The sequence below is a fragment of the Scyliorhinus torazame genome, chromosome 3 (genome assembly GCF_047496885.1).
Source record: "Scyliorhinus torazame isolate Kashiwa2021f chromosome 3, sScyTor2.1, whole genome shotgun sequence".
Taxonomy (NCBI): Eukaryota; Metazoa; Chordata; class Chondrichthyes; order Carcharhiniformes; family Scyliorhinidae; genus Scyliorhinus; species Scyliorhinus torazame.
The window spans coordinates 280,922,950-280,946,423 of NC_092709.1; the positions used below are offsets into that span (position 1 = coordinate 280,922,950).

At 52.0% G+C, this 23,474-nt stretch overlaps 1 protein-coding gene across 1 annotated transcript; it reads left to right on the forward strand.

Annotated features, from left to right (window-relative positions):
- The first annotated feature begins 8,970 nt into the window (after positions 1 to 8,970).
- Positions 8,971 to 13,439, forward strand: LOC140409606 (serine/arginine-rich splicing factor 5-like). The gene is given in 3 exon segments (XM_072497962.1): positions 8,971 to 9,168; positions 12,750 to 13,003; positions 13,006 to 13,439. Coding segments are annotated over 3 exon segments (813 nt in total). The 5' UTR covers positions 8,971 to 9,004; the 3' UTR covers positions 13,401 to 13,439.
- Positions 13,440 to 23,474: the final 10,035 nt, after the last annotated feature.

Below are 23,474 nucleotides of genomic sequence, written 5' to 3' on the forward strand. Positions count from 1 at the left end.
ATACGGAGGCCACGCAATGAGGCGGAGAACCGCTACAATGATGCCCATGTAGCGACAAGGGGAGTGATAGAGAGGTGCTTTGGCGTGCTGAAGATGCGTTTCAGGTGCCTGGACCTCTCTGGGGGCGCCCTCCAGTATCGGTCAGATAGGGTCGGCCGCATCATTGTGGTGTGCTGCGTCCTGCACAATATAGCCCAGCAGAGGGGCGATGTGCCGCAGGCAGAGGACGGCAGAGTGGAGGAGCAGCAGGAAGAGGCGCAGTCCTCCCCAGATGAGGGGGATGGGGGCAATGGTCAGGGCAGACGGGCTAGACACGGGCGGGTGGCTGTCCACCGTTACCGGCTGGGCCAGCGGGCACGGGACGGGCTCACTGACTAGATGGGCGTGGGAATCGGGTAGAATGGCCACAAACCGCACACCATGGCAACACCCGACCACCCACACCCCCATCCATCCACACACCCAGCACCCTCACCCCCCTCCCCAACCCCACCCACCCCACCCGCATGCACACCAACCCCCATTGCGGCACAACGGCCGGGCTCACACAGTTGCTGGTGGACGCGTGTCTATTGCAGGCCATGGAGGACGATGACAACCCGCCCTGCGATGAGCTCCTGGCTCCACATCGTTGGACTATGTCTGACCCATGGCCACAGTACCACCATCCACCGGACCATCCCTGCATGCGGCTGTGACACTGCAGCGCACGGTCCCGTCCTCTGCCCAGGGGGGTGTTGATGGCGGCCCAGGGGGAAGGGGGCAGACTCACCTGGGGCTGAGGTATGACCACGCCTCACACACACACTTGCGCTCAACGTACATGACACCCCCGCACGCTTTGGACAGAACACAAAGGCAGCTTCTGTAGGTGTACCATTGACTTTAATAATGAAAGTAGTTCATGCATGTGCCCTAGCCCCTAAAACTCATCTGTGCCCTGCACCCGTGCCAACTTACTCAGTGTCTAATTGTTTGGCCTTACAGGCCCTTTGACTACGCCTAGGTAGTTCCCCAGACGGTACAGCAGAACTGGAGGTGGACTCCTGTGATTCCTGCCCTCTGACACGGGATCCCTTTGGCAGCTGTTTCCTGGGGCATCCTGGCCTAGATGTGCCAGGCTGCGGCCCAGGCGACTGGGATGGTGAGCTGCCAGCCTGTCCTGCCCGTTGCCCACCCGATGCACCTGGGACGGAAGGGGTGGAGCCCGAGGTGTTGAGGTGTTCTGGGACCTCCCCTACAATGGGACCTGGAACAGGACCCAGCACCTCCTCCTCCCTCGGGGTGCCCGATGGCCCCCAGGCCTCTACATGGGTGGGGGATGCGAACGGACTGGCCATCCGACGCCCCCCCGACATCTGGCGCTGCCAGTCCTGGAGGCCCGTGCTGGTATTGACAAGGGTCTGCAGGTTTGCAGCCATGGAGCTCAGGGAGTTGGCAATCCCTGTCTGTGACTGTGCGACGCCGGCTTGCACATGGGCAATGGCACCGATACCCTCAGCGATGGCCTGCTGAGACTGGGCCATGGCCTGCAGAGACTGTGCCACGGAGTTGAGCCCCTCTGCCATCTGCCGCTGGCGCTGACTCATGGCCTCCTGTGAGAGGGCAGCCATGTCCTGGGCCACAGATGCCGCCTGCACGGAAAGCCCCAGGCCTCGCAAACCACTCCCCATGTCAGACACCGTCGCACCCATTGCCTCCACCGCAGACGCCACCCGTGCGGTGTCGTCCTGGGTGGCACGCATGACCGGCACCACTGCCAGCTCCTGGACACGGGTGCGACTGCAGCCGCCGCAAGCTGGCCGTCACCCTCTTCGCTCGTCTCAGGTTCGGTGGTTGCATCGGATCTATGGGTGGGTGTGGTAACTCCAGGAACCCGGAATCCATCTGGGTGGCAGATGTTCGCTTGCGCCGGGCTGCCCTCCGACCGCCCGGCCTCTCTGCTGCTCCTACCTCCACCTGCTGTACCGGGACGGCTGTGTTGTGCGCACCAGTGAGTGTACCAGGCGCCTCATCACTAAAGTGCCCAACCGAGGTGAGCATCTCTGCGATGGTGGAGGGTGTTGGTGACAGCAGTGGCGTTGTGTCGTGCGCATCGTCCATGGCACTTTGGGGTAGCGGTTCGTCTCCGCCCATCTAATCTGTGTCACTGTCCTGTATTTCAGTTTCCTGGGTAGGGGTGTCCTGGGTAGAGGTGTCCTGGGTTGTGGTTTTGTGGCTCGGCTGTGACGGCGGCCTGTGGCTGCCCCTCTCGTCGCTGGGTGGCACACGCCTGCGTCGCCACACCCGCATGAGACGGGGGCGCCGTCTCCCTGTTGCTCCAGGTCTCTCTGTCTCCAGTGGTCTCCGAGGGGCATCGTGCGGGCGTCGCTTGCCAGAGGGTCCGGGTCTCTCGTCTCCAGTGGTCTCCGAGGGGCATCGTGCAGGCGTCGCATGCCAGAGGGTCCGGGTCTCCCCGTCTCCCGTGGTCTCCGAGGGGCATCATGCGGGCGGTCTGCATCTGCGGGGATGGGTGCCTCGACGTTTGCTCCTGCGATACACAATGAAGCATGCATGGTTAGACACGCAGGCAGTGATCAGGTGATATGGGGGAGGGAGGAATATGGGGGAGGGGGGATATGGGGACGGGCTGTCGGTGGCTCACTTGCTGGTGGGCCCCTGACCTCTGCATCAGCAACCTCCCGGTCCTCAGGTCCGCCAGCCAGTTCCAGGGCCCTTCCCTCATGTTCGGTCAGTGGCCTCTCATCAGCTGGGCCTCCTCCAGTCCTCACATGCTCCCTGGTGTTGTGTGCGCGCTTCTCCTGTGGGGGGTGGTGGCAGGGGTAAAAGGCAACACTGTTAGGCAGGTATATGAATGCACGCCATCGGTTGCGCGTGTATTGCAGAGGTTAAGGTTAGGGCTGGATTCACTTGGGGAAATGGGGGAAGGCGGATATGGGGGAGGGGGGATATGGGGAGGGGGGATATGGGTGGGGGGAATATGGGGGAGGGGGGATATGGGCAGGAGGGGATATGGGGGAAGGGGGGATATGGGGGATATGTGGGAGGGGGGATATGGGGAGGTGGGATCTGGGGGATATGGGGGAGGGGGATATGGGGAGGGGGATATGGGGAGGGGGATATGGGGAGGGGGTTATGGGGGAGGGGGAAGATGGGGGATATGGGGGATATGGGGGAGGGGGATATGGGGAGGGGGGATATGGGGGAGGGGTATATGGGGGAGGGGGGATATGGATGAGGGGGGATATGGGGGAGGGGGGATATGGGGAGGGGGATATGGGGGAGGGGGGATATGGGGGAGGGGGGATATAGGGAGGGGGATATGGGGAGGGGGATATGGGGAGGGGGTTATGGGGGAGGGGGAGATGGGGGATATGGGGGATATGGGGGAGGGGGATATGGGGAGGGGGGATATGGGGGAGGGGTATATGGGGGAGGGGGGATATGGATGAGGGGGGATATGGGGGAGGGGGGATATGGGGAGGGGGATATGGGGGATATGGGGGAGGGGGGATATGGGGGAGGGGGGATATAGGGAGGGGGATATGGGGGAGGGGGGATATGGGGGAGGGGGATATGGGGAGGGGGATATGGGGGAGGGGGATATGGGGGAGGGGGATATGCGGGAGGGGGGATATGGGGAATATGGGGAGAGAGGATATGGGGGATATGGATATATCGGGCGGGGGGGGGGCTCACCCTGGCTGCCCTGACGAGGTCGTTCACCTTCTTGTGGCACTGGGTGCCTGTCCGTGGTGTCAGGGCCACAGCGCTGACGGCCTCTGCCACTTCCCTCCACAGACGCCGGCTGTGGCGTGTGGCGACTCTGCGACCGTGTCCGGGAAAAAGGGCCTCCCTCCTCTGCTCCACTGCGTCCAGGAGCGCCTCAATGTCGCGGGACTGGAACCTCGGGGCTGAGCGGAGGGCGGCCATCCAGTCGGGTCTCTGGACGGGTGGGGGGAGCAGCGCGTCTTTTGAGCCATCACACCGTGCGGCGTGCATGACGCCGCAAGGCGTGAACCACGTGAGCCAGCGCGGATAGCGTCACGTCGCTGCTAGCCCATTCTGGGCCGGAGACGTAGCGACGTTTGGGGGTGGCGTGATGCAGGTGGGATTTGTGCCGTTTTTGCCGCTGGTCGGCGGACATCGCACCGATAACGGAGAATTTCGCCCCTGATTAGTAAGTAGAGGGTAAGGTCGTTAAGTCTTTCCAACTTTTATCACTTATAGTTGAAAATACTTTTGTGGTTTATGAACTTTAAGGGCTATTATTGATAGTATCAAGGACAAGGAAAGATGGGGAAGTTAATTTTTCCCACTCATAAGATACTTGTGAGTTATAACAGGCACAAGTCAGGAAAGTGATGGAATAATCCCCACTTGCTGGGATCTGTACAGCTACAATCAAACTTAAGGATCTCGGCACCATCTTTATTGGTATCTCATCCACCACCCAATCGTTGGATCAAAATTCTTGAATTCCCTCTCTAACAGCACCGTGGCTGTGCCAAAGCCACAAGGACTGCTGCAGTTCGAGAAGTGGTTCACCACCACCTTCCCAAGTGCAATTAGGGACAGGCAATAAATACTGGCTGAGCCAATGACACCCATCCGATAAATGAATAAAAAAGGCAAGGCTGTTGCTTACAAAAGCTCGAGGAGCTGTTTTTTCCATCATATTTCTGTAACTAGAATTCTCTTCTAACTGACAAAATGAAGATGCAGGCACCAATGGTTTGTATATACCTTCCGAAACAATTGACAAAGGTCTTGAGAAACAATTATCCTGATTTATAATAACTCCAAAACTCTTGCAATTCTTCTATCTCCAGTCAAACAGTACAAATACGTTTATTTGCCTTCATTGCTTCTTGAACAATTCAGCAGCACAAAAGCACTGTTCGGTGAATTGTTTGGATGACATTTAAAAGGCCATCAGCCACAATGGAAATGCCATTTTGCAGAGCTTTCCATTGCTGGTTATTAATGAGCAATTTAATGGTGCATTGATACATACCATAAAACACTGCCACTTTGTGCAAATAATGCTGATACGTTACACAGACCTGACAAATGTAATTGATGACTCTACTGTGGCCTTTTTCATCTCAAAGATTAGGCCCTACCCCTCGAACAATAAGGTTTCTTGCAAGTGCCTCGCCTTGAATTTAATAGGACCGTCTATTGCTAATTTTCTCTGGATATATTGAAAGTCCATCATAAACTGAACACATCCAGGGTGGGATTTACTGACCACCCCACCATGGCGGGATTATCCGATTGCCACCGCCGGTTGGTCGGAGAATCTGTTTATACGCCGACATCGGGGCGGCGCCGTCTTTCGGATGCTCTGCCCACTCAAACACTGCATTGTCACTGAGTACGCCCCATGCCATTGGGACGGCCTCAGGACGTCACCTGAGGCCCTCCCCCGATGCTCTCCCCAATGGGCCGACTTTCTGATGGCGGGGGCGTGCGTGCTCACAGTGTTCCGGGACCTCACGTGGCGGCTGAAGACTGTGTCCAGCGCCGCCACAGTCGGGGAGGAGCCAGTCCGTTGGCCGGCGGGGGTTCGGTGGACTGGTAGGGGGTGGTCCAGGGGGGGTGAGGGGGTTTACAAGGGGGTACTATCTGGCAGGCCACATCCGCGCACAGCCTCCGTCATGTTGTACGGCGCGGCTGCCGCAGGTCGTAGCCGTGCGCACACACGGCCACGGACCCGGCAATTCTCCATCCGTATCTGTAGGTAAAGCCGGGGTTGTTACGTGGCGCAGCTGGTAGCCCCCCACCGGGCGGAACTGTGGTGTGGCGGTGCCGCCGACTTTCTGGTCGGAAGACAAGACACATGGGGCGAGATTCTCCGACCCCCCGCCGGGTCGGAGAATCACCGGGGGCTGGCGTGAATCCCGCCCCCGCCAGTTGCTGAATTCTCCGGCACCGGATATTCGGCGGGGGCAGGAATCGCCGCCGGTTGGCGGACCCCCCCCCCCCGCGATTCTCCAGCCCGGATGGGCCGAAGTCCCGCTGCTAAAATGCCTGTCCCGTCGGCGTAGATTAAACCACCTACCTTACCGGCGGGACAAGGCGGCACGGGCGGGCTCCGGGGTCCTGGGGGGTGCGCAGGGCGATCTGGCCCCGGGGGTGCCCCCACGGTGGCCTGGCCCGCGATCGGGGCCCACCGATCCGCGGGCGGGCCTGTGCCGTTGGGGCACTCTTTTCCTTCCGCCTTCGCCACGGTCTCCACCATGGCGGAGGCGGAAGAGCCTCCCTCCACTACGCATGCGCGGGAATGCCGTCAGCGGCCGCTAACGCTCCTGCGCATGCTCAGCCCGGAGATGTCATTTCCGTGCCCGTTGGCGGGGCACCAAAGGCCTTTTCCGCCAGCTGGCGGGGCGGAAATTCGTCCCGAGCTGGCCGAGCCCCTTAAGGTTGGGGCTCGGCCCCCCAAGATGCGGAGCATTCCGCACCTTTGGGGCGGCGCAATGCCCGACTGATTTGCGCCGATGCTCCGGACATAGCCTTAAATTCAGAGAAGCCAGTCCCATGTGTTTTTCGGCAGTAGAGGCGACCCGCCAGCGGGATCTATCAGTCGTGCCGTTGTCAATGATATTTCCCTCATCGCCGGGAAACGTGTGCGCTGGACTGGGACTGGAATTTCCCACTGGCGTGAACAACCAGTAAATCCCACCCATTACATCGTCATTGTTTCGCTGAAGACACACTTAATATATATGTATTCATACAAGAGAATCTATAGATTTATAAATTTATTATGGCTTGGTGTGACAGAGATATTTATCACAGGAATCATGCAAATTCCAAATAATTAGGACAAGATAATCAAAGATACTTAGAGAGAAAAACGTGCTCACCTTTATCCAGTGTCATACCACATTTCCCAGATATCTCTGGGAAAAAATAGGCTAATATCTTGCGCATGGTCAGATCACACATTTATCAGTGCAAAGAAATTAGTCTAATTCATCACCCCATTTGTGAGTTTGCGATGGGCTCATATAATGGGCATCCTGACACCAAAATTGCGGCCGGTGCGGGGACGGAGAATCCATTTTCCTGCAAGGAATCGGGACCAGCACTGGTTTCCCAATTCTGCGGGCCCCGAGTACGCCGTGCTGCCGAGGACCTACCTGGGGGCATTGCCAGAGGCCCGCCCGGCTATACTCCGCCCCCGACGGGCCAAAGTCCCGACGGCGTGGATCTAATATGGTCCAGCCGATCGGGATACTCGCGTGGCGGCTGCGCACTCAGTCCTCGAACGCCCTGGTCGGGGGCAGGGCGATTGGAGGGCAGGGGGAGCCTTATAGGCAGTCGGGAAATGTTTGTGTGGGCGTTGAGGGTCGACCCCGCAGCCGATCGGGGAGTTTATTTTTTGTGTCCAGCTCCGCCGTCCGAGTCTGCCATGGAGCACTGTGCGGCCGCTGGAGGCCATTGCCATGCGCATGCGTGGCCTCCGACCCAGACGTGCGGGGGCCTGCATCTGCAACAAAAGATGCTAGATCCACGCCGGGTCCCTGCTAGCCCCCTGCCTGCAGGGCTAGGAATTTGGGGCCCTTTCATGCCAGTTTTTCTGGCATGAAACTCCACAGTTTTGACTCCGGCGTGGGGACATTGTCCAAATAATGGAGAATCCCACCCTGCACCGGGTCAGAGAATTGCCGGGGGAGGGCGCGAATCACGCGACGCCGGTTCTCCGCCGACCGGAGAATTGCCGCAATTGGCGCCAGCGCACCGCCGGTCGGGGGCCCCGGCGATTCTCCCCGCGCGATGGGCCGAGTTAGGCTAGCGTCGTTCTCGTGTGGTCCTACCCGGCGGGACCTCAGTGTTCTGGCTGCGTGGGGGCGGCCTGGTGGGGGGGCGGGGGATGCGAATCCGGGGGCACCTCCATGATGGCCTGGCCCGCGATCGAGGCCAACCGATCAGCGGGCAGGCTTCTCCCAGCGGGGGCCTATGTTCCTCCGCGCCTGGCCCCTGTAGGTCTCCGCCATGTTGCGTCGGGGCTGGCGCGAAGATGGCAACCCACGTGCATGCGCAAACGTGCGCCGGCCGTGGCGCGCATGCGCGGACCCGCGGCTCCCGTGCTGAAACCCATATCGGCAGCTGGAGCAGCGTGAGGCTCTCCAGTGCCATGCTGGTCCCCTTTACGGCGCTGGATCACTGATCCTAGGGGCCAGAGGACGTCGTCCTAAAACACACCGGCATTTACGACGGTGTCAACACTTAGCCCCAGGATTGGAGAATCCCGCCAATATTTGCCAATGTGAAGAATGCCATTTATAATCTGCTACTTCCTAACAGGGCATTCATGTACCATGCAGGGGTAACTTGGAGGTTAGAAAATTGCCCTTCACTGAATTACTGCATCTCTAAAGGGGGAAATTGAACTTCAATGTAACGTGTCAGAAAGTGAAGCTGATTGAAAGGATGCTATCATTTACATCTTCAGACACGGCATGGTGGCTGCCTGAACAGCGGTTTTGACCATTGTATCAGCAACAAGTGCATTAAGTTTTCAAATGCTCCGTGGAGGTAATGCATGTAGAGGCCAATGCAAGGAGGATCCTTCTCACAGTAACTGAGGATAGGAAGTCCCTAATGAACATGATAAAGGCAGCCTAACATGAGTTAGCAGGCGTCAGTGCAATCTCCATTTTAAGAACCACAACGTAATGCCCAGAAATGTTTCATAGACCGGGATTTTCCAAACCCAGTTCATGGCGGGTGTCATGATGATGGGAGTGGAAAACATCACGAGAAGGTCAAAATTCAGTTTCACGTCAATATAAAACCAGGTTGCGATTGTGCACTCCAGCCGTCAATGATGGGCCGCATTTCCTGCCACAGCATGCCAGCTATGTCATTTCAATATATTATAAGGACTCCTGGCCGGAATCATCCACCCATGCTGGATCATCCGGGCACGTTCGAATGAATTTTTTCGATTTTCCACCTGCGTCAGTGGAGGCCGAGGGTTGGAGTGGGCAAAATGAGCTCTCGTGTGTTCATTGGTCGACTGAGCCCTCATGCCAGAGAAAGGGATGTGGAAAACTTCTTTAAAGGATATGGGCGAATAAAGGAAATTGATTTGAAGAATGGATTTGGATTTGTGGAATTTGAAGATCACAGGGATGCAGATGATGCCGATTATGAATTAGAACATAGAACATAGAACAATACAGCGCAGTACAGGCCCTTCGGCCCACGATGTTGCACCGAAACAAAAGCCATCTAACCTACACTATACCATTATCATCCATATGTTTATCCAATAAACTTTTAAATGCCCTTAATGTTGGCGAGTTCACTACTGTAGCAGGTAGGGCATTCCATGGCCTCACTACTCTTTGCGTAAAGAACCTACCCCTGACCTCTGTCCTATATCTATTACCCCTCAGTTTAAGGCTATGTCCCCTCGTGCTAGCCATTTCCATCCGCGGGAGAAGGCTCTCACTGTCCACCCTATCTAACCCTCTGATCATTTTGTATGCCTCTATCAAGTCTCCTCTTAACCTTCTTCTCTCTAACGAAAACAACCTCAAGTCCATCAGCCTTTCCTCATAAGATTTTCCCTCCATTCCAGGCAACATCCTGGTAAATCTCCTCTGCACCCGTTCCAAAGCCTCCACGTCCTTCCTATAATGCGGTGACCAGAACTGTACGCAATACTCCAAATGCGGCCGTACCAGAGTTCTGTACAGCTGCAACATGACCTCCTGACTCCGGAACTCAATCCCTCTACCAATAAAGGCCAACACTCCATAGGCCTTCTTCACCACCCTATCAACCTGGGTGGCAACTTTCAGGGATCTATGTACATGGACACCTAGATCCCTCTGCTCATCCACACTTTCAAGAACTTTTCCATTAGCCACATATTCCACATTCCTGTTTTTCCTTCCAAAGTGAATCACCTCACACTTCTCTACATTAAACTCCATTTGCCACCTCTCAGCCCAGCACTGCAGCTTATCTATATCCCTCTGTAACCTGCTACTTCCTTCCTCACTATCGACAACACCACCGACTTTAGTATCGTCTGCAAATTTACTCACCCACCCTTCTGCGCCTTCCTCTAGGTCATTGATAAAAATGACAAACAGCAACGGCCCCAGAACAGATCCTTGTGGTACTCCACTTGTGACAGAACTCCATTCTGAACATTTCCCATCAACCACCACCCTCTGTCTTCTTTCAGCTAGCCAATTTCTGATCCACATCTCTAAATCACCCTCAATCCCCAGCCTCCGTATTTTCTGCAATAGCCTACCGTGGGGAACCTTATCAAACGCTTTGCTGAAATCCATATACACCACATCAACTGCTCTACCCTCGTCTACCTGTTCAGTCACCTTCTCAAAGAACTCGATAAGGTTTGTGAGGCATGACCTACCCTTCACAAAGCCATGCTGACTATCCCTGATCATATTATTCCTATCTAGATGATTATAAATCTTGTCTCTTATAATCCCCTCCAAGACTTTACCCACTACAGACGTGAGGCTCACCGGTCTATAGTTGCCGGGGTTGTCTCTGCTCCCCTTTTTGAACAAAGGGACCACATTTGCTATCCTCCAGTCCTCTGGCACTATTCCTGTATCCAATGATGACATAAAAATCAAAGCCAATGGTCCAGCAATCTCTTCCCTGGCCTCCCAGAGAATCCTAGGATAAATCCCATCAGGCCCCGGGGACTTATCTATTTTCAGCCTGTCCAGAATTGCCAACACCTCTTCCCTACTTACCTCAATGCCATCTAATCTATTTACCTGGAGCTCAGCATTCTCCTCCACAACATTATCTTTTTCCTGAGTGAATACTGACGAAAAATATTCATTTAGTATCTCGCCTATCTCTTCAGACTCTACACACAACTTCCCATCCCTGTCCTTGACTGGTCCTACTCTGTCCCTAGTCATTCGCTTATTCCTGACATACCTATAGAAAGCTTTTGGGTTTTCCTTGATCCTTCCTGCCAAATACTTCTCATGTCCCCTCCTTGCTCGTCTTAGCTCTCTCTTTAGATCCTTCCTCGCTACCTTGTAACTATCCATCGCCCCAACTGAAACTTCACACCTCATCTTCACATAGGCCTCCTTCTTCCTCTTAACAAGAGATTCCACTTCTTTGGTAAACCACGGTTCCCTCGCTTGGCACCTTCCTCCCTGCCTGACCGGTACATACTTATCAAGAACACGCAATAGCTGATCCTTGAACAAGCTCCACTTATCCAGTGTGTCCAAAACTTGCAGCCTACTTCTCCACCTTATCCCCCCCAAGTCACGTCTAATGGCATCATAATTTCCCTTCCCCCAGCTATAACTCTTGCCCTGCGGTGTATACTTATCCCTTTCCATCCTTAACGTAAACGTCACCGAATTGTGGTCACTGTCCCCAAAGTGCTCACCTACCTCCAAATCCAACACCTGGCCTGGTTCATTACCCAAAACCAAATCCAATGTGGCCTCACCTCTTGTTGGCCTGTCAACAAACTGTGTCAGGAAACCCTCCTGCACACACTGAACAAAAAACGACCCATCTAATGTACTCGAACTATATCTTTTCCAGTCAATATTTGGAAAGTTAAAGTCTCCCATAATAACTACCCTGTTACTTTCGCTCATATCCAGGATCATCTTCGCCATCCTTTCCTCTACATCCCTAGAACTATTTGGAGGCCTATAGAAAACTCCCAACAGGGTGACCTCTCCTTTCCTGTTTCTAACCTCAGCCCATACTACCTCGGAAGATGAGTCCCCATCTAGCATCTTCTCCGCCACCGTAATACTGCTCTTGACTAGCAGCGCCACACCTCCCCCTCTTTTGCCTCCTTCCCTGAGCTTACTAAAACACCTAAACCCCGGAACCTGCAACATCCATTCCTGTCCCTGCTCTATCCACGTCTCCGAAATGGCCACAACATCGAAGTCCCAGGTACCAACCCATGCTGCCAGTTCCCCTACCTTATTTCGTATACTCCTGGCATTGAAGTAGACACACTTCAAACCACCTACCTGAACACTGGCCCCCTCCTGCGACGTCAAATCTGAGCTCCTGACCTCTATACTCTCATTCTCCCTTACCCTAAAACTACAATCCAGGTTCCCATGCCCCTGCTGCATTAGTTTAAACCCCCCCAAAGAGCACTAACAAATCTCCCCCCCAGGATATTTGTGCCCCGCAGGTTCAGATGTAGACCATCCTGTCTGTAGAGGTCCCACCTTCCCCAGAAAGCGCCCCAGTTATCCAGAAATCTGAATCCCTCCCGCCTGCACCATCCCTGTAGCCACGTGTTTAATTGCTCTCTCTCCCTATTCCTCATCTCACTATCACGTGGCACGGGCAACAACCCAGAGATAACAACTCTGTTTGTTCTAGTTCTGAGCTTCCATCCTAGCTCCCTGAAAGCCTGCCTGACATCCTTATCCCCTTTCCTACCTATGTCGTTAGTGCCAATGTGGACCACGACTTGGGGCTGCTCCCCCTCCCCCTTAAGGACCCGGAAAACACGATCCGAGACATCACGTACCCTTGCACCTGGGAGGCAACATACCAAACGTGAGTCTCTCACGCTCCCACAAAATCTCCTATCTGTGCCCCTGACTATAGAGTCCCCAATTACTAATGCTCTGCTCCTCTCCCCCCTTCCCTTCTGAGCAACAGGGACAGACTCTGTGCCAGAGGTCTGTACCCCATGGCTTACCCCTGGTAAGTCGTCCCCCCCACAAGTATCCATTGGATGGGAAAGAATTGTGTAGCGAGAGAGTTACAGTTGAACATGCCAGAGCACGGTCTAAAAGGGGCCGTGGAGGAGGACGATATGAAGGTCGCTTTAGCACTCGCCGTCCACGGAGTGAGGGAAGAAATGGACATCTAGTTCGTACAAAGAACCGACTGATTGTTGAGAATTTGTCTTTGAGAGTTAGTTGGCAGGATCTGAAAGATTTCACGACACAGGCTGGAGAAGTTACCTTTGCGGATGAGCACAGGCACAAATGAATGAAGAGGTTGTTGAGTTTGCCTCGTATAGTGATTTGAAGAATGCTGTTGATAAACTCTCTGGTGCAGAAATAAATGGAAGAAAGATCAGACTGATTGAACAACCTAAACATAGGTCTCGCAGCAGATCATGTTCACGGAGCTGTACATTTTCCAGATCTCATAGTCGGTCTCGCTCCAGGAGACGCAAATTCTACAGTAGGTCAAAGAGCAGAAGCCGCAGTAAATCCCGCTCTCGCAATGGATCTCGTGTCCCTGCGAGGCAACAAAAGGGCCGTTCGCCTTCACTGTCCAAATCACCTGCATCATTGGAGAGGCCAAGATCTCGTTCTCGCTTGCGTTCTCGGTCAATGTCAAGGTCACCATCTGCTGCAAGTGCCGATTAAGCAGTGTACTGTTAATATAGTACAAGTGGTCATTTACCCAAGTAAATTGAAGGTAATGCAAGTAGAATGTAGTGAATATGTCTCATGAAATATGAAACTTAATGTATTTTATTTGAGACTAGAGTGCTTGCAATTATTGGAAATATGTTGGAATAGTATTGTTTACATCTTCAGTAGTTTGAAAATAAATGTATGTACACGACATCCATTTATTCCACCATAATGTTCAATTAATATTACTTTATGGGTGCAGCTAAATTTCCATTAATAGTTTCCCGGTGATAAATATAATTGCATTTCATTATTTTGTTTTTCTTTAAATAAAAGCTACAAATTTAACTCATTAAATATGTGCACATATTTCCTAAAAAAAAAGAATGAATTCTTTCACAATGGTACAAAAGGGACATGGACCTGACAACCTGCTCTTCGGTCGTGACTTTAGCTTGCATTGTGCAATGCTCATGGTCATTAGCACAGGCTTCACAGGTACTACCACATCATTTTCAGGGGGCTTTCACAGACAAATCTCTACCTACCAGACCAGTGGCAAGACAAGGGCTTTTAATGTTCTGCAGGACTAGGGTTGTACTGAAGAAGGGGGTAGGGGGGCAATTGGTCTTAGGCAGGAGAAGTAGCTAAAGTCACATGACTGGGGGGGGGGGGGGGGGCGAGGGGGCAGAGGGGGTAAAGTTAGGGGAGTTAGCATCTCAGTACCATGATGGGGCGAGGGAATGTTACAGACTGACATACACCACACGGGACCAGATTGGAGGAGCGCTGAGTGAAGAAGCGCTTCAGTTTACATTGTTGAGCTTGCAAAGATTGTCCTTGCCCCAGTCCAGGAAGAGGGAGAGCACATCAGCCCAGTCTCAATCATGCCTACTGTGTTCTGAGCAGGGTGTTCTCAGTGCATCATATGCCTTGGTTCATGGGGTCTAAAGTATCATAATGGGCTGTAACTGGCACGCTCAGTCAGGAGGGGCATCTTCAGCCTTCTGATGGGCAAAATAAATTTATGAGAATCCGAGGTGTGGTGGGAGTATATTTCAAACTGCGCAAGTAGCTTCAAGGTGGGAGGGGTGAGGTCCAAATGGGCCATAGGTATATCCATTTTAAAATGTTCAGGGGCTGACAAAAGGACATGCACCCTAAACACACTGGGATCAAGGAATTTAGGGGGAGGATTAAGAGGTCTGTGAGAGAGTGAAACCTGAACATGACAATGAAAGGGCTTTTCACACTCATAGAGGGAGGGTGCAAGCTGGTCTGACAGTGAGAGTTCTTCCAACCTGCAGTAATGGTGCAGTACTCAATTAAAATGAGGAGATGTTCTGTTGGTAAGGGCTCTGCAGAGGATTAGAGGGTAACAGCCTGCACTGGGTGAGGGGGAGTGGCGACGATTAGAGGGGATCCCAACTGAAGGTCCCAAATGAGGAGAGAGGCACAGCTGAGACATGTTAGCAGCCTTTAAATGACAATGCAGTGAATCAGGAAAATGAAGCAATAATGCCCACTCATGCATGACTAATCCTGCAAAGAGTCACTAATCGATCTCCTTGTTTTAACCACTTGTCCTCAATGTGGAAATTCCCCAGAGTAATAATGAACTCCAGAGCAATTGGACAATAGGACAAGCTTCAGAAGCCTCTTAGAAAGTTGGAGTTGGACGATTCATAGAATCCCCCTCAAATAAGACAGCTGATGATGTTCCAACTGCTGGTCCTCCTCCCTATGGGTGTCCGAGAGCATCTGCTGACTCCTTGAGGAGAAACAGCCATGAAGACCGCCATCCTACCAGTGTTGCCCACAGGGCATTGACACGCCATCGTCTGTTGCAATCTGGAGACTCATCACGTCACTCAAATTCTGCAGAATCAAGGTTTTCAGCAGTCCTCCAAGTACCAGGCACTTCTGATGTCCTTACCTTAGCCCGAAAGACGTGCTTGTTAGGTGAATTGGACATTTTGAATTCTCCCTCCCCGTACCCGAACAGGCGCCGTAGTGTGGTGACTAGGGGATTTTCACAGTAACTTCATTGCAATGTTAATGTACGTCTTGTGACAATAATAAAGATTATTATTAAGATTATTATTATTATTTCTGCACTGGTGGAGGGTGTGTGTGAGGGCTTAGATGGCTCTTCTGCTATGTTGTCCTCTGGTTCCTCACCTGAATTATCATCAGAACTGAAGATGAGAGTCTAGCCTGTGAATCCCCTTGGGAGCTTTCCAGAGCTGCCTATGAAAGAAAGAATAGATAATTAATACATGGCAACCGACATTAAAACAGGACAATGTCCACACAATATGGTTGTCTGAGGGATGAGCTGGTACAGGATTCTCAGTTGGGTGTGTGCCTCCCACCTGATTATTGGCACAGGCACATTTGATGACCTCTCTGTCCAGCTCTCAGCTCGGTTTTTAAACTGAGAGAGGACTTTGATTTCCGGCGCCCCATGCCTGGCCTCGGATCTTGTGCTGTAATTCTGTGTGAGTTTGTCCTGCACAGAGACATGCGGGGAGACTAAGCAAGGTGCATGCCATCGCAGATGTCAAGGATGCCTACCATTTGTGGGTGATGAGTGGAGCCATGAACGGGATGAGGACGTAAGCCACAGAGGAGATGAGACCAGATGGAGATGTGAAGGTGTGTGTGGTGATGTCCCTTGAGCTGGCAATGTGTGAATAGTGTGATGGGCTTATGAGTGTGCAAGTTAAGAGTGATGAGATGGTTGAGTTACACTGGTAGCACGGATGAGATCATTCATCGTCTTCCTGCACTGGATGGCTGACCTGTTCTGTCCCATGTTGGTACTGGCCACTGCTGCCACCACCTCCCAAGCCAGAATGGTCATCTTGCTGGACCTCAGGACCTCATGTACCCAGAGCCAAGATAGAGGACATGGTGGTGGGCCTCAACTGTGCCCAGCAGGTGCTTTAGTGAGGCGTCACTGAATTTGGGGGCTTCCATTTTCTTGGATTATATGGGGCCATGTCTTAGAACATAGAACATAGAACATAGAACGATACAGCGCAGTACAGGCCCTTCGGCCCACGATGTTGCACCGAAACAAAAGCCATCTAACCTACACTATGCCATTATCATCCATATGTTTATCCAATAAACTTTTAAATGCCCTCAATGTTGGCGAATTCACTACTGTTGCAGGTAGGGCATTCCACGGCCTCACTACTCTTTGCGTAAAGAACCTACCTCTGACCTCTGTCCTATATCTATTACCCCTCAGTTTAAAGCTATGTCCCCTCGTGCCAGCCATTTCCATCCGCGGGAGAAGGCTCTCACTGTCCACCCTATCTAAACCCCTGATCATTTTGAATGCCTCTATTAAGTCTCCTCTTAACCTTCTTCTCTCCAACGAAAACAACCTCAAGTCCATCAGCCTTTCCTCATAAGATTTTCCCTCCATACCAGGCAGCATCCTGGTAAATCTCCTCTGCACCCGCTCCAAAGCCTCCACGTCCTTCCTATAATGCGGTGACCAGAACTGTACGCAATACTCCAAATGCGGCCGAACCAGAGTTTTGTACAGCTGCAACATGACCTCCTGACTCCGGAACTCAATCCCTCTACCAATAAAGGCCAACACTCCATAGGCCTTCTTCACAACCCTATCAACCTGGGTGGCAACTTTCAGGGATCTATGTACATGGACACCTAGATCCCTCTGCTCATCCACACTTCCAAGAACTTTACCATTTGCCAAATATTCCGCATTCCTGTTATTCCTTCCAAAGTGAATCACCTCACACTTCTCTACATTAAACTCCATTTGCCACCTCTCAGCCCAGCTCTGCAGCTTATCTATAGCCCTCTGTAACCTGCTACATCCTTCCACACTATCGACAACACCACCGACTTTAGTATCGTCAGCAAATTTACTCACCCACCCTTCTGCGCCTTCCTCTAGGTCATTGATAAAAATGACAAACAGCAACGGCCCCAGAACAGATCCTTGTGGTACTCCACTTGTAACTGAACTTCATTCTGAACATTTCCCATCAACCACCACCCTCTGTCTTCTTTCAGCTAGCCAATTTCTGATCCACCTCTCTAAATCACCCTCAATACCCAGCCTCCGTATTTTCTGCAATAGCCTACCGTGGGGAACCTTATCAAACGCTTTGCTGAAATCCATATACACCACATCAACTGCTCTACCCTCATCTACCTGTTCAGTCACCTTCTCAAAGAACTCAATAAGGTTTGTGAGGCATGACCTACCCTTCACAAAGCCATGCTGACTATCCCTGATCATATTATTCCTATCTAGATGATTATAAATCTTGTCTCTTATAATCCCCTCCAAGACGTTACCCACTACAGACGCGAGGCTCACCGGTCTATAGTTGCCGGGGTTGTCTCTGCTCCCCTTTTTGAACAAAGGGACCACATTTGCTATCCTCCAGTCCTCTGGCACTATTCCTGTAGCCAATGATGACATAAAAATCAAAGCCAAAGGTCCAGCAATCTCTTCCCTGGCCACCCAGAGAATCCTAGGATAAATCCCATCAGGACTCGTGGACTTATCATTTTCAGCCTGTCCAGAATTGCCAACACCTCTTCCCTACGTACCTCAATGCCATCTATTATATTAGCCTGGGTCTCAGCATTCTCCTCCACCACATTATCTTTTTCCTGAGTGAATACTGACGAAAAATATTCATTTAGTATGTCGCCTATCTCTTCAGACTCCACACACAACTTCCCATCCCTGTCCTTGACTGGTCCTACTCTTTCCCTAGTCATTCGCTTATTCCTGACATACCTATAGAAAGCTTTTGGGTTTTCCTTGATCCTACCTGCCAAATACTTCTCATGTCCCCTCCTTGCTCGTCTTAGCTCTCTCTTTAGATCCTTCCTCGCTACCTTGTAACTATCCATCGCCCCAACTGAAACTTCACACCTCATCTTCACATAGGCCTCCTTCTTCCTCTTAACAAGAGATTCCACTTCTTTGGTAAACCACAGTTCCCTCGCTCGACGCCTTCCTCCCTGCCTGACCGGTACATACTTATCAAGAACACGCAGTAGCTGATCCTTGAACAAGCTCCACTTATCCAGTGTGCCCAACACTTGCAGCCTACTTCTCCACCTTATCCCCCCCAAGTCACGTCTAATGGCATCATAATTGCCCTTCCCCCAGCTATAACTCTTGCCCTGCGGTGTATACTTATCCCTTTCCATCATTCACGTAAACGTCGCCGAATTGTGGTCACTGTCCCCAAAGTGCTCTCCTACCTCCAAATCCAACACCTGGCCTGGTTCATTACCCAAAACCAAATCCAACGTGGCCTCGCCTCTTGTTGGCCTGTCAACATATTGTGTCAGGAAACCCTCCTGCACACACTGTACAAAAAACGACCCATCTAATGTACTCGAACTATATCTTTTCCAGTCACTATTTGGAAAGTTAAAGTCTCCCATAATAATTACCCTGTTACTTTCGCTCTTATCCAGGATCATCCTCGCCATCCTTTCCTCTACATCCCTAGAACTATTTGGAGGCCTATAGAAGACTCCCAACAGGGTGACCTCTCCTTTCATGATTCTAACCTCAGCCCATACTACCTCGGAAGATGAGTCCCCATCTAGCATCCTCTCCGCCACCGTAATATTGCTCTTGACTTGCAGCGCCACACCTCCCCCTCTTTTGCCTCTTTCTCTGAGCTTACTAAAACACCTAAACCCCGGAACCTGCAACATCCATTCCTGTCCCTGCTCTATCCATGTCTCCGAAATGGCCACAACATCGAAGTCCCAGGTACCAACCCATGCTGCCAGTTCCCCTACCTTATTTCGTGTACTCCTGGCATTGAAGTAGACACACTTCAAACCACCAACCTGAACACTGGCCCCCTCCTGCGACGTCAAATCTGTGCTCCTGACCTCTATACTCTCATTCTCCCTCACCCTAAAACTACAATCCAGGTTCCCATGCCCCTGCTGCATTAGTTTAAACCCCCCCAAAGAGCACTAACAAATCTCCCCCCCAGGATATTTGTGCCCCTCAGGTTCAGATGTAGACCATCCTGTCTGTAGAGGTCCCACCTTCCCCAGAAAGAGCCCCAGTTATCCAGAAATCTGAATCCCTCCCGCCTGCACCATCCCTGTAGCCACGTGTTTAATTGCTCTCTCTCCCTATTCCTCATCTCACTATCGCGTGGCACGGGCAACAACCCAGAGATAACAACTCTGTTTGTTCTAGTTCTGAGCTTCCATCCTAGCTCCCTGAAAGCCTGCCTGACATCCTTGTCCCCTTTCCTACCTATGTCGTTAGTGACAATGTGGACCACGACTTGGGGCTGCTCCCCCTCCCCCCTAAGGACCCGGAAAACACGATCCGAGACATCACGTACCCTTGCACCTGGGAGGCAACATACCAAACGTGAGTCTCTCACGCTCCCACAAAATCTCCTATCTGTGCCCCTGACTATCGAGTCCCCAATTACTAATGCTCTGCTCCTCTCCCCCCTTCCCTTCTGAGCAACAGGGGTAGACTCCGTGCCAGAGGCCCGTACCCCATGGCTTACCCCTGGTAAGTCCCCCCCCCCACAAGTATCCAAAGCGGTATACTTCTTTCTCAGGGGAACGACCGCAGGGGATCCCTGCACTGACTGCTTTTTCCCAGTCCCTCTTACAGTTACCCATCTATCTCCAATCTTTGGTGTAACTAATTCCCTTCAGTGGAGCAGTTCTGGGCTGCTTACATTGAGAAGTCTATGCACAGTTGCACTTTAAATATAGCGACCAGAGTGAGGAAGCGGCGAGCTGATGATGGGGCAGGCGTATCAGCGAATGCCCACCAGCGATCTGCTATGTTTCCATGTGTGTATAGTTAATGTGGCAGGGAGCATGCGATACAGTACAAAAACCTGCCATAGCTGCCACTTGTTTTTTTTAAATAAATTTAGTGTGCCCAATTAATTTTTTCCATTTAAGGGGCAATTTAGCGTGGCCAATCCACCTAGCCTGCACATCTTTGGGTTGTGGGGGCGAAACCCACGCAAACACAGGGAGAATGTGCAAACTCTACACGGACAGTGACCCAGAGCCTGGTTCGAATCTGGGACCTCACGGTGGCACCGTGAGGCTGCAGGGCTAACCCACTGTGCCACTGTGCTGCCCATAGCTGCCACTTGTCACGCACTTCATGTAATGGGGGAAATCCCACCCATTATTTCTTTCTTGAGGATTCCCAGGTTGCACATTTTCAAATACTAACATGAGCTTTGCTCAACTCCTCACGTTTCATACTCTTTTTCTTCTCATCCCTTGGGTGTCAGAGAACCTCCGTGAAGCAAAGTAAGACATTTCCCCCAACTCTCAACCGCCATCTACATTTATCAGTCAATCACCTCACTTTCCTTGTCATAAAGTCCACTGTTCCTCTTCAATAACTACATTTTTAAAAAGGGTGTGTAGAAACAGAGAAATAGTCGCTTATGTGCACAATCTTTACAGGTGACAAGTTAAGTTCATAAATCTGTTTAAAAAATATATATATATGAGGCAAGGTATGTGCGGGGCATGGGCTAAGGGCTGGCCTAGGAAAGGTCATGACTGATCGTCAGGGGAGGGGTGTGAGAACCCCCCCCCCCCCCCGGCCAGACTGGTTACGTGGAAAGTTTGTGGACTGAAAGGGATGGTCAAAAGGGCCCGTGTGTTCGCACACCTGAGACTGTTAAAAGCGGATGTGGCCATGCTACAGGAGACACACTTGATGCTGGGAGACCAATTCAGATTGAAGAAGGGATGGGTCGGACAGGCGTTTCATTCGGGACTGGACTTTAAAACAAAGGGGGTGGCCATCCTGATTAACAAGAGGGTGGCATTTGAGGTGGGGAGGGTGGAGGCAGACCCGGGGGTGGGTTAGATTTACTATGGTCAGTGGGAAGCTGGAGGGAATGGCAGTGGTGCTGGTAAATATGCACACCCCAAACTGGGATGATGTTGTGTTTGTTAGGAAGGTGCTGGGAAGGATCCCTGACATGGACTCGCACCAGCTGGTTATGGGGGGGTGATTTCAACATGGTCCTGGATCTGAGACTGGACAGGTCGAGTTCTAGGCCAGTGAATGTATCAGCAATGGTGAAGGAATTGCGGGGGTTCATGGAGCACATGGGAGGGGTGGATCAGTGGAGATTTGGGAGGCCAATGAGCAAAGAATATTCATTTTATTCCCATGTGCACAAGGTATACTGCAGGATAGGTTTCTTTGTACTGGACAAAACACTATTAGTGGGGGTGGAGGACACTGAGTATTCAGCAATTGTGGTGTCAGACCACACGCCACATTGGGTAGACCTACGGGCAAGCACGGGAAAGTCTCAGTGCCCACAGTGGAGATTAGATGCCAGGCTGCTAGCGGATGATAAGATTTGTGAGCGAGTGAGGGAGGCCATCCGGGGGTACATAAAAAACAGTGATACAGGAGAGACTGCGGCGGGAGTGGTTTGGGAGGCATTGAAGGCGGTTATCAGAGGGGAATTTATTTTGATTCAAGCCCATAGGGAGAAAACTGAGCGGGCGGAGCTGGACAGATTGGTAGGAGAAGTCGTACAGGTGGACAGGAGGTATGCAGAGTCTCTGAATGAGGAGCTCCTGAGGGAGCGTCAGAGACTTCAAATGGAATTTGGGCTCCTTTCCACAGATAAGGCAGAGGGACACCTGAGGAGGGCAAAAGGGGCAATATATGAATATGGGGAGAAAGCTAGCAGGATGATGGCACATCAGCTGAGGAAGCAGGAGGCGGCGAGAGAAAAAGGGAAAATAAAGGATATGAGAGGGAAGGTAGTGATAGACTCGGGGGCGGTTAATGACGTGTTCCGTGAATTTTATAGTCGATTATATGAGTCGGAACCTCCAGCCGGGGAGGAGGGCATGAATCAATTCCCAGAGAGGCTAGTGTTCCCGAAGGTAGATGAGGAGCTGGTGGAAGACCTGGGGGGCCCAATTTGGCTCGGGGAGGTGATAAACGGGTTGGGGCAATGCAATCAGGTAAAGCCCCAGGACCTGCCGGATTCCCAGTGGAATTTTATAAAAAGATCTCTGGGTTACTGAGGCCACTCCTGGTAAAGGCTTTTAACGAGTCTCGGGAGCTGGGAGTACTCCCCCAAACGCTATCACAGGCATCAATTTCTCTCATCCTGAAGCGAGATAAGGACCCGGAGAACTGTGGATCATACAGGCCAATTTCCCTGCTGAATGTTGAGGCTAAATTGCTGGCAAAGATCTTGGCCACTCGAATAGAGGATTGCATCCCAGAGGTAATCGGGGAAGATCAGACGGGATTTATGAAGCGCAGGCACCTGACGTCCAATATTAAACGGCTTCTTAATGTTATAATGATGCCAGCGGAGGGGCCGATGTTGAGGTGGTAGTAGCCATGGACGCGGAGAAGGCTTTCGACCAGGTGGAGTGGAAGTACCTATGGGGCATTTTAGGCAGGTTTGGGTCGGACAGAGATTTGTGGATTGGGTCTGGCTATTATATCAGGTTTCAGTGGCAAATGTAAGAACCAATTGAGTCCGGTCAGAGTATTTTAGTCTCTGCAGGGGGACAAGACAGGGATGGCCATTCTCCCCATTACTGTTTGCCCTGGCCATAGAGCCTTTGGCAATGGCCCTTAGATCATCAAATGCCTGGCGGGGCATCAAATGCTTGGCGGGGGATAGTGAGGGGGGGGGGGGCGTGGAGCACAGAGTCTCTCTATATGCGGATGATTTGTTGCTCTATGTCACAGACCCGGTGGGGGGGGTGGCCGAAATCATGGAGATACTAGGAGAATTTGGGCGATTTTTAGGTTACGTTAAATATGGGAAAGAGCAAGATGTTCGTGATCCAGGCACAGGGGCAGGAAAGGAGACTGAGGGAGTTGCTATTCAGAGTGGCTGAGAGGCGTTTTAGATATCTGGGGTTTCAAGTGGCTAAGGATTGGGGGCAGCTTCATAAGTTAAATCTGGGCAAAGCTGTGGATCAAATGAAAAGGGATTTCCGCAGATGGGACATGCTCCCGCCGACGCTGATGGGGAGGGTCCAGACGGTAAAGAT